The sequence below is a fragment of the Salpingoeca rosetta genome (assembly GCF_000188695.1).
Source record: "Salpingoeca rosetta unplaced genomic scaffold supercont1.29, whole genome shotgun sequence".
NCBI classification, from domain to species: Eukaryota; class Choanoflagellata; order Craspedida; family Salpingoecidae; genus Salpingoeca; species Salpingoeca rosetta.
In genome coordinates this window covers 545802-555801 of record NW_004754905.1, presented here as the reverse complement: position 1 = coordinate 555801, position 10000 = coordinate 545802, and the positions used below count along the sequence as shown (strand labels likewise).

At 55.4% G+C, this 10000-nt stretch overlaps 3 protein-coding genes across 3 annotated transcripts in view; all 3 read right to left on the bottom strand.

The window, feature by feature from the left end:
* The window catches only part of PTSG_09214 (mbre TPR repeat protein), a gene marked incomplete at its 5' end in the record, with an annotated part of 3088 nt that extends 1013 nt beyond the window's left edge, over nt 1-2075 (bottom strand). Inside the window, 2 exons of the mRNA XM_004989408.1 lie at nt 1-1223; nt 1435-2075. The exon at nt 1-1223 is cut by the window's left edge and continues 1013 nt beyond it. Coding sequence (XP_004989465.1) covers nt 1-1223; nt 1435-2075 — 1864 coding nt within the window. The remainder of the gene's footprint in view (nt 1224-1434) is intronic.
* A 197-nt stretch (nt 2076-2272) lies between these two features.
* On the bottom strand, nt 2273-9181 carry PTSG_09213 (uncharacterized protein). Its single transcript, XM_004989407.1, has 20 exons — nt 8620-9181; nt 8367-8399; nt 8113-8185; nt 7759-7843; nt 7334-7422; nt 7137-7211; nt 6838-6925; nt 6453-6573; nt 6217-6284; nt 6009-6073; nt 5800-5833; nt 5563-5638; nt 5317-5407; nt 4951-5037; nt 4620-4771; nt 4005-4329; nt 3745-3836; nt 3505-3559; nt 3304-3368; nt 2273-3041 (listed from the first exon to the last, which is right to left on the bottom strand). The coding sequence occupies exons 1-20, from the start codon at nt 8982-8984 to the stop codon at nt 2387-2389; spliced, it is 2694 nt and encodes an 897-aa protein (XP_004989464.1). The 5' UTR covers nt 8985-9181; the 3' UTR covers nt 2273-2386.
* A 76-nt stretch (nt 9182-9257) lies between these two features.
* The window catches only part of PTSG_09212 (uncharacterized protein), a gene marked incomplete at its 5' end in the record, with an annotated part of 2741 nt that continues 1998 nt past the window's right edge, over nt 9258-10000 (bottom strand). The window contains one exon of the mRNA XM_004989406.1: nt 9258-9801. Within this exon, the coding sequence (XP_004989463.1) occupies nt 9607-9801 (195 nt within the window). The remainder of the gene's footprint in view (nt 9802-10000) is intronic.

Below are 10000 nucleotides of genomic sequence, written 5' to 3'. Positions count from 1 at the left end.
CCTTCACACCATGCACCTGACCAAGGGAAGCGTACGTGGTGGCTGTGTGCGGGTGCTGGGGCCCCAGTGTGTCGAGGTAACTCTGAAGGCCCTTTTCGTAGCACTCAATGGCGCGGTCATGTTCGCCTTTACGATAGTACACGTGGCCCATGTCATGATGTGTGGTCGCTGTGTCGGGATGCTTTGACCCTAAGGTGTCCAGCCTGATCTGCAGGCTCCTCTTGTAGAAAGAGATGGCGCGATCATACTCGCCCTTGGCAGCGTACACCTGGCCTATGTTGTGGCAGGTTGTTGCTGTTCTGGGGTGCTTCTCTCCCAACGCGTCCATCTTGATCTGCAGGCTCTTCTGATAGAACTCAATGGCGTCGTCAAACTGGCCCTTCTTGTTGTAAACTTGGCCAAGATTATGGTACGTGACCGCTGTCTCCAGGTGTTTGGTCCCCAGCGTGTCCAGCTTAATCTGCAGACTTTTCTCGTAGCACTCAATGGCGCGGTCATATTCAGCTTTGTTCTTGTACGCCAGGCCCAAATTGTCGTATGTGGTTGCTGTGCCTGGATGCATTTCACCCAGTGTGTCCACCTTGATCTGGAGGCTCTTCAGGAAGTACTCAATGGCAAGGTCATACTGACCCCTGTCGTCGTACGAACAGCCCAGATTGTTGTAGGTAGTTGCTGTATGTGGGTGCTTCTCCCCCAGCGTGTCGAGCTGCATCTGCAGGCTCTTCTGGAAGTAGTCGATGGCGCGGTCATGCTCACCAAAGCTGTCCATCAACAACCCAACCTTGTTGCACAAGAGTGCTGGCTCTGCGTTTCCACCACCTTTGACGTCTTCTGATTCCTCAACAAAACCCGCCACTTGTTGCAGGCACCAGCTCCGCATCTGGTCCTTGACCACCTTGTTCAAGTGTAGGAAGCCAACACCGTCCTCAATCGCCTTGAAGATCATCTCCTTGTCCTTGGGGTCCCAGGCATCTGCCCGCTCGGCCTGCACGCGCACCATTGCGTCTGTTACGGCCTCGTAGGTCTCCAGCACAGCCTCCTTCAGCGCGTCTCGCTCTGCGTTCGGCAGCCGGATGGTGAGCTGCACGTCTTCCTGACTTGCGCTGCAGAAGATCTCCCACAGGCACCATGCCCGTGTCAGCGGCACGGGGTCGTGCCACGGTGTCAACACCAGCAGCACGTGGCCGATCGCAGCAATGGACTCCTTGAACGTCGTGCTCCACCTGCAGTGTGTGTGTGTTGGGGTTGGGGGTTGGGGGGTTGGGGCAAGGACGGGAGGTTGAGGGCATGGGTTGCAGAGGTGGCAGGTGGAAGTGAACAACGCACACGCACATGCATACACACACATGCATACACACACATTATACACGCACACACACACACACACACACACACACACACACACACACACAGGTACAGACACAAGCTCCATACCACTCTTGAGGAAGGTTGGCTGTGATGTCCGTGTTCTGGTTGTTGATGAAGAGATCGAACCAGAAGAAGACTCGTACTTCGTCCTCGCCTTGCTCGCCTGCAAACTCCAGGAGGGTGCCAATCACGTCCACGATCTTGTAGCGCCACGCGTGCGACACAAACACGGTCGCCTTCCTGCCCACGTGCTGTGGATCCATGACGTCGACATACGCACACTGCTTCGCCTTGGTGCGTGGGATCACCACGCTGTCGCACGCCTCTTTGGTGGTCATCTTCTGGTACGTGTCTGGGTGTGCGGCCTTGAGATCGGCAAGGAACTGGCGCAGCCCAGCAGGCGACACGCCTTCCTTGCGGATCGCATGTTCGTCCTCGGCAGAAACAGTAGTCGAAGTGGTCGGTGCTGGGTGTGCTTGGTGTTGTGTCACGCCCTTTGCGTCTTCGCCATTGTCGCCTCGCTGCTCTTCTTCGCTGGAAGGCCGCTGTTGTGGCTTCGCGGTGCTTGACGCTGGTGTCTCATTCACCACGTCAACAGCGGCCGTTGAAGAGGCGAGCTCGCTTCCTTTCTGTGGCTTTGGGTCGCCATCTCCATCTCCAGCGACGATGGTCTTGGGGGACGAGGGGCGGCGGCAGCAGGAGAACATCGTGGAACTTGTTGTGTGTGTGTGTGTGTGTGTGTGTGTGTGTGTGTGCGTGTGTGTTTGTGTGTGTGTGTGTGTGTGTCTGGCGTGTGTGTGTGTGTGTTTGTTTGTGGGAAATGAAGCTCAAGCACTGACACAAAAGAGGAACCACAACCACGCCCACCTCGCAACTTTTCCTGTCGTTCGTGTGTGATTCAGTGTGGGCGATTCAGTGTTGAATGTGGCAGCTCAATGTGTTATCAGCAGCGCTGTCGAACGGATCACACAGAACCATGCGTGTATTCTATCACACATACTGCCAATGACATCAATCATCACACGTCAACGTCGGCAGAGGCCGCGTTGTCGCCAGAGCGGGACAGGTGCAGCTTCTGAACTCCATCATCAACAACACATGCAGCCGTCTGCTTCCGATCACCAGCACCGCTCTGCCCTCCGCCTTCACCCACACCACCGTCCGCACCATCATCCCCCTCGTCGTCGCTGGTGTCAGTGCCTGCCTGCTGGCGCAATGCAGCAAACGAAACACTGTCAAACTCGCGCGGCGTTGACGGGTCCACAACCACAGCATCGCTGTCATCGCTGTCGGTGTGCAGCACGTGCGATCGCCCAAACCCGCTCTGCCTGCGTTCACCTCGTTCCTGCTGCTGCGGTCTTGGCTGCTGTCGTTGTATGGATGTGCGAGGTCGCTGTGATCCAGTGGACGACGATCGCTTACGCCGCGTACGCCGCCGGCCATTTGAGGTCGACAACTCATCGTCACTATCATCACCACCGTCATCGTCATCTTCGTTATCGCTGTTCGCGCCTGTCCCATCAGCACCACAGGCGGGCTTCCGCTGCTGCTCGTCTTGCTCCTGTTGCTCTTGCTCCTGCTGCTGCTTCCTTTTCATCTGCTTGTCTTCGTGTTCGCGCTCAATCTCAGCCCGTCGCTTCGCCAGCACGTCCATCTCGCCACGGATGTCCGACCTGTCGCGCAGGTGTGCATGTGCGTGATGGTGATTGTGTGTGTGATGGTGTGTGTGTGATTGTGTGTGTATGTATGTGTGCATGTGATGGTGTGTGTGTATGTATGTGTGCATGTGATGGTGTGTGTGTGTGTGAAGGTGCGTGCATGTGTGCATGTGATGGTGCGTTAGTCTTTGCGTACGCACGCAGTACTTGGCAACGACACTGATGCACCACACGCCACGTCCTCAACAGTGCAACGCGCACACTCCATATTGCGTACTCGTGGTCGGCGCGCAGTTTGTAGATGAGCTGCTTCGAGAACCCCTGAATGCCCGAATTCAACACCTGCAGAGGCAGATTTGCGCGCGCGTGCGTGTGTGAGTATGTGCGTGCGTGCGAGTGAGTGAGAGGAGCGCACAACTAAAGCCAGTGTGCTTGTGCAGTACCCTCCAACACGCACATATGCACGGGCTTTCCGTACCTTGAATGCAAACTCAAAGAGCGTTTCCACGTCATACAGTCGTTTGCCCATTGTTCTGGAGAGAGAATTGCGCCGTTGGAGAGATGTGAATTTGTCCAGTGGCAGGAACGTACAGGTAGCGTGCGTGCAAGTAAACACACGGAGGCAGCCACACACACACACACACACACCCATACCCACACACACACACACGCACACATACACATACCCATACTCACACGTACACATACACACACACACCTGAAGAACTCAAAGAGCTGCATGCGGTCTGTGTACTGCAGGATCTCCTTCTCGTGCATGGCGAACATCGCCAGCGCACACCGGAACAGGACCTGAAACACAACATTGCGACGAGGCAAGGGGTGTGGTGCGAATGGGATGAAGACAACCGCACACGCACACACACGTACGCACACACACACACACATACATACACATGCACGCGCGCACACATGTACACACACGCATACACATGCACGCATACAGCCCAGCCTGTGCACCTTGTTGCCTTCGCAGAAGAAGCAGTCGAGGATGCGCAGAGCAGTGGAGATGGGGACGGCGTCAATGCCAATGGTGAGCATGAAGTTGAAGGCAGCCAGGCTGAAGTCCGTGTTAAGGCGTTCTAAATGCGACGCAATGCGTTTAAAACGCACACGCAGGAGATCGCGCAGCACGCGCTGGTCGACCTGCACCCCAAGCATGGACGACGTGTAGTAGTCCTTTGGCTGCAAGTGGTGCACGGCGGCCACGAGGCCCCAGAACGCCGTCTCCTCGTCCACAATGAGCAGCAGCAGCCCCGCAATCATGTTCAGGCCCTGGCAGTACCTGTGAACGACGAACGAAAAGAAGGGGGGGGGTCAGGTTGTGATGGTCGGTGGGGTGGGGTTGTGCATTGATGGGTCGCGTAAAAGCAGAGCACGCGGCCTGGACGGACTCAAACACATACAACAGCCAAAACGAGCAACAGCCAAAACGAGCATGAAGGCGCGCACAGACACGCACAACACAACACAACACAACACAACACAACACAACACAACACAACACAACACAACACAACACAACACAACACACATCCAACACAACACAGCACAAGACAACACAACGCAACTGACCCAACGTCTGGGTATCTGTGTGCGAATGTGACGAGGACGCGTCGAAGTTTCTGGACGGCGTCCGAGTCCGCCCGGCTGAAGTCGCGGTGATGCGGAAATGTTCGCATCAGGTCGAGGTCAATCTGCTTGGTGAACATTGTGATGCTCGCCTCCTGTTTAAGGGGGTGTGCGTGTGTGCGTGTGTGTGTGTATGTGTGTGTGTGTGTGAGCAAACAGGACGAGAGGTAATCCTCACACACACACACACACACACACACACACACACACACACACACACACACACACACACACACACACACACACACACACACACACACACGCACGATCGCACGTAATCTGAGGGGTTGTATGAGCGGTGTTTGTCGCGTCGCGTGTGGTAGTGAATCATCAGGCGCCACACTTGCGCACGCCGGGAATGCTGGTGGCCGTCATGATGGCGTCGGTGATGGTGGTGATGGTGAGGGTTGCAGGAGGCGGGTCGTGCTGGGGAGAATTGGCATGACAGGGGAAAAGAGTGGCTACCAACAACTAGGCGTGTTCACCGTGTTGCACCCTCAAAACTCGAAACACGCAAGCACACACACACACACACACACACACACACACACGCAACACACACACACACACACACACACACACACACACACACACACACACACACACACACACACGCACGCACGCATATGTCCGTACGCACCGGCAAACCGGCGCGGGCCAGCTCCTTGACGTCTCGAAACGCGTCGAACATCACACGCGTGCCGCAGCGCTCAAGCAGCGCAGACCATTGCCTGCAAGCAAGCAGTGTGCACCCATGGTGTGGATATGTGAGAGTGCGAAGGAGATGTGCAATCAACACAAAGCAAAACAATGCCAGCGCAACAACCACACAAATACACAAATACACACACACAGAAACAAGCACAGAGAGAGAAGATCAACTCACGCTTCTCGTTCGCGTTCGCGCGCCTGCTCCTCGGCAGAGTTGGTGTACATGCGGGCAAGCGTCTTCACTTGGAAACCTGACAGGCAGCAAGGAGAAGGGGAGTGGTGTGTGTGTGTGTGTGTGTGTGTAGGAGCGTATGAAAGTAAGCAAGTCGGCTGAATGAATGCAAACACGCGCGCACGTGTATGCACGCCTGCGCGCGTGCGTGTGTGTGATTTTGTGTCATCTGAGCATTACCGAGCTGGTCATAATCGCCCTCAATGTAATTGTCCTGAGAACCAAACAAGACATACAAAACCCAAGCAAGACAGTGAGAAATGGACCTGCAAACGCGAGAGCGATGGTAGCATGGCACCACAGCAACTTCCCAATCACACTGATTGTTGCAGGCGGGCGACTCTCGAGTGATGACAGCACACGACAGCACACAACATGTGCATGCGTACGCATTCGCCAAAGCCGTTGGATTCGGAGATGTGCTGGATTTTCTTCGTCTCAGAAGCAGCAATGCCTGACCACAGAAAGAGTACGCACGCGCGCGTGTGTGTGTGTGTGTGGTTGGGGGGGGCTGTTATTGGGAGGCGGGAGGACATGAGCCAGTGATTCGGCACGCATGCAAGCAAGTGCGCGCACACAACACACACACACACACACCTGACTGCTGTGAGAGGACTTTGATGTGATCCTTGAAGAGATCGTGAAGTTCTTCGGCAAGTTGTTGCCTGCAGGCACGAGTAATGTGGGGTGAGTGGAAGAGGGGGGTAGGACGGTCATGTACATGCGCAACACATGACATGGACCAAACCTCCAAGTCTTCAACCCATTCACACACAGCAACACGTCGCATCAACACCACAGAGCAAGACAAGGCAAGGGATGGATGGTCTTACTTTTCACTGTCTTTCTCCTGGAGGGACTGGGCCAGCGCCTGCACCTGTGCAAACAAGAGCTGATTCTCCTCGCGCGATCGAGCAAGTTCCGCCGTCGCATCCGCAGCCGCGCTCTCAGCAGCTGTGTGGTGTGATGTGTGTGTGTGTGTGTGTGTGTGAGCGAGTGTGTGTGTGTGAGTGTGTGTGTGTGTGTGTGTGTGTGTGTGTGTGTGAGCGAGTGTGTGTGTGTGCGTGTGTGTGTGTAAATGTGAGCGTGCGTGTGAGAGTGTGTGTGTGAGTGTGTGCTGTGAGTCGCGTGGACTGCATCCTCATCCTTATACGCAACACCTTCTTCTACACCCTCATACACCCTCACCGTCCTTCTTCCTCCGCCCCCCCCCCACACCTTCTCGTGCCCGCGCGAGCTGCTGCTGCTGCTTCAACCGCTGATTCTCCGCCTTCAGCCGCGCAATCTCCCGGCCGGCATCTTGCAGCTGGCGCAAGGTGGCGGTAGTCACGTCGTGGTCATGTGGTGGTGTTCGCAGTGATGTTCATGTGGCAGTGGTGTCAGTATTCGTCGTGGTGTGAGCAGCCGCGTTCGTGAGAGCAAATGAGCTATCAAGAAAGAAGCTAAAGCACACGAAGCACACGACGCGCAGAAGCAGTACAGAAGCAAAGGGAAGTTTGTCATGTTCCGCTGCTCACCTGCGCTTGCAATTCGACAATTTCACACACGTGATCTGATCGCTTGTTCTGCAATTCCTGGAATGCATCCTTGTACTGCACACACGCACACATCACATCACACCACATGAGCTTGCAACTGTACACACTCAACTCTTCCACCACACCTCCTGTTAACCATCACTCGTGACCACCACCACCACCACCACCTCCCTCACCTTTGTCTTCTTCTTCTGCAGAGTGTCAATCTCGACCATTGCGGCCTTCAGTTCGTCCTGCAGCGCATCGAGACGCACAGATCGCTCCTCTGGTGTTCAGAACAATTTGGGGAAGGGGGGGGGAGGGGAGGGGAGGTGTTGAAGTGGGGTATTTCGAGTGTGAAACAAAAATACAGAGAGAGAGAGAGTGTGTGTGTGTATGTGTGTGTATGAGTACACAAGAGGAGCTGCAATACTAGGTACATTCACACATACACCCACCCACTTGCACTCGCACAACACCCACCCACTTGCACTCGCACAACTCACACACACACACACACACACACACACACACACACACACACACACACACACACACACACACACACACACACACACACACAACTTCAAGCCGCCCTCCCGCGTCGACTGCCCCAACGCACTGAAGAGTTCGACGCGTTCGGGCGTGTCGGGAACGGTGCAGTACTGAATCACGGCGTCCTTCGCGACATTCTGCTTGTACAGGTCCTGCTCATGGCGGCGGCGGTGGTGTGGTGGTGTGTAAGCGTGTCGGGGCGAGGAGTGTGGTGATGAGCATGTGTGTGCCATCGCAGAAGAGGAATCACACACACAGACACACAGACACAGACACACAGACACAGACACACAGACACACAGACACACACAAGCACGTAAGGTGCATGCACAGCTGTAACACCATTGATTATGACAGCAGCAGAAGCAGCGACGATCACCGCCAACATGTGCAACCCGTATGCATGTGTCAGCGATCTCACCAGGATTCGCTCTTCATTCTTCGCGTTTTCCATTTGCAGACGCGCAACGCTCCGCTTCAGGTCCTCCACGTAACTGCGCATTAGTGGTGGTGGTGACATGACGTCGGTGGTGGTGACTGAAGGACACAGGAATCCATGCCACAGCAAAGCGCATACAAGGACGAACGTACACACACACACACACACACACACACACACACACACACACACACACACACACACACACACACACACACACACGTGCATGAAAGTACCGCTCGTTTGCGCGGGCGTTCGCAAGGGCCCTTCTGTTGACGTGGAAAATGAGAAGAGTGAGCAGTCACAGCAGACCACGCGTGGACACATGAAGCACACACATAAACACACACGCACACACACGCACACACACGCACACACATAAACACACAGACGCATTCACACACACACACACGCACGCACGCACGCACACACACACACACACACGTACGCCAACACCACAAGTACATCAGCGCGCGTGTGTTGACTCACGCGTCACCCGTTGATCGCCGCCCTCGTCCCCGCGGCAATGCCGACGACGCAGATGGTGATGACGATGATGATGATGGTGGTGGTGGTGGGGACTGTGGTTGTCGTTGCTGCAGCAGCTGCTGCTGCTGCTGTTTGCGTTGATGCTTCGAGTCTCCACCGCTATCGGTGCTGTCACCGCCTTCACTGCCACCACCATCAACAACGCCACCACCGTCATCAGCAACATGCTGCTGCTGCTGCTGCTGCTGCTGCTGCTGCTGGTGGTGGTGTGACACCGACGTGCGCCTGTGGACCATCGCTGCGAACCCCTGTAGACCTCGCCCAATCCGCGACATGGACGACCGCCCAACAGCCGCCATTCCCATCGCAATCGCGTTCCCACCCCCGCTGCTGGTGGTGGTGCTGGTGGTGCTGGTGCTGTTGATGTTGCCGTTGTTGGCTGTGGCGACAGTGGTTGTGGTGGTGTCACGTGGGGCTGGTTGGCGTGTTGATTTGGACGGTGTTGGACCGGGAAGAGACTGCTGCTGCTGCTGCGGTTGTTGTTGTTGTTGTTGTTGTTGTTGTTGTTGTTGTTGTTGTTGTTGTTGTTGTTGTTGTTGTTGTTGTTGTTGTTGTTGTTGTTGTTGTTGTTGTTGTTGTTGTTGTTGTTGTTGTTGTTGTTGGTGTTGTTGTTGTTGGTGTTGTTGGTGTTGGTGTTGTTGTTGTCGTACGTGCGGGGGTGTCTGCGTTGTGGTGGATGACACAGTCGTAGTGACATTGTGCCTCTCCCCTCCTCCGTTGTCATCATCACATTGCTTAACATAACTCGTACCACCTGCACCAGGCTCACCATCACCGTCACCGTCACGTGCAGCTGTCGTGGCTGCTGCCAGTTCCGCCACGGGAGAGAGCGCTCGCGGTTTGCTGCTCTCCCTTTCATCATCGTCACTGCTTTCACCATCATCGCCACCACCACCATCACTTATCCTGCCTGTGGCTGTGATGTCGCTATTGTCGTCGTTGTCGTTGTTGTGGGCACTCGATGCACTGTCTACCTGCAGCGTTGTGGTTTGCTGCGTTTGAGGTGGAGGCGACGGAGTGCTGGTGGTGCGTGCAGGTGCCTGGCGTTGCCGTGCTGGTGATGGTGATGGCGGTGGCAGTGACGAAGACGACGATGTTGTTGACACGCGGCCGGGGAACAGTCTACAGTGGTGATTGGCGGCGCAGGGGGGTGGTTTGGGTTAGCCGTTTGGACGAATGGTAATAGTTGGGGAAAGTAAATTGAGGAGACGAGGAGCACATGGATGGATGGCAAGGTGATGTTGTGAGTGTACACACACACACACACACACACACACACACACACACACACACACACACACACACACACACACACACACGT

Bases quoted from the DNA above. Each gene is read 5' to 3' on its own strand.
- PTSG_09213 (XM_004989407.1), bottom strand. From the start codon at position 8,984: ATGGGAATGGCGGCTGTTGGGCGGTCGTCCATGTCGCGGATTGGGCGA. The intron at 8,186-8,366 runs GTACTTTCATGC...ACTAATGCGCAG, and splicing joins AACGCCCGCGCAAACGAGCG to TTACGTGGAGGACCTGAAGC. The intron at 6,074-6,216 runs GTGTGTGTGTGT...TTCTGTGGTCAG, and splicing joins AGTCCTCTCACAGCAGTCAG to GCATTGCTGCTTCTGAGACG.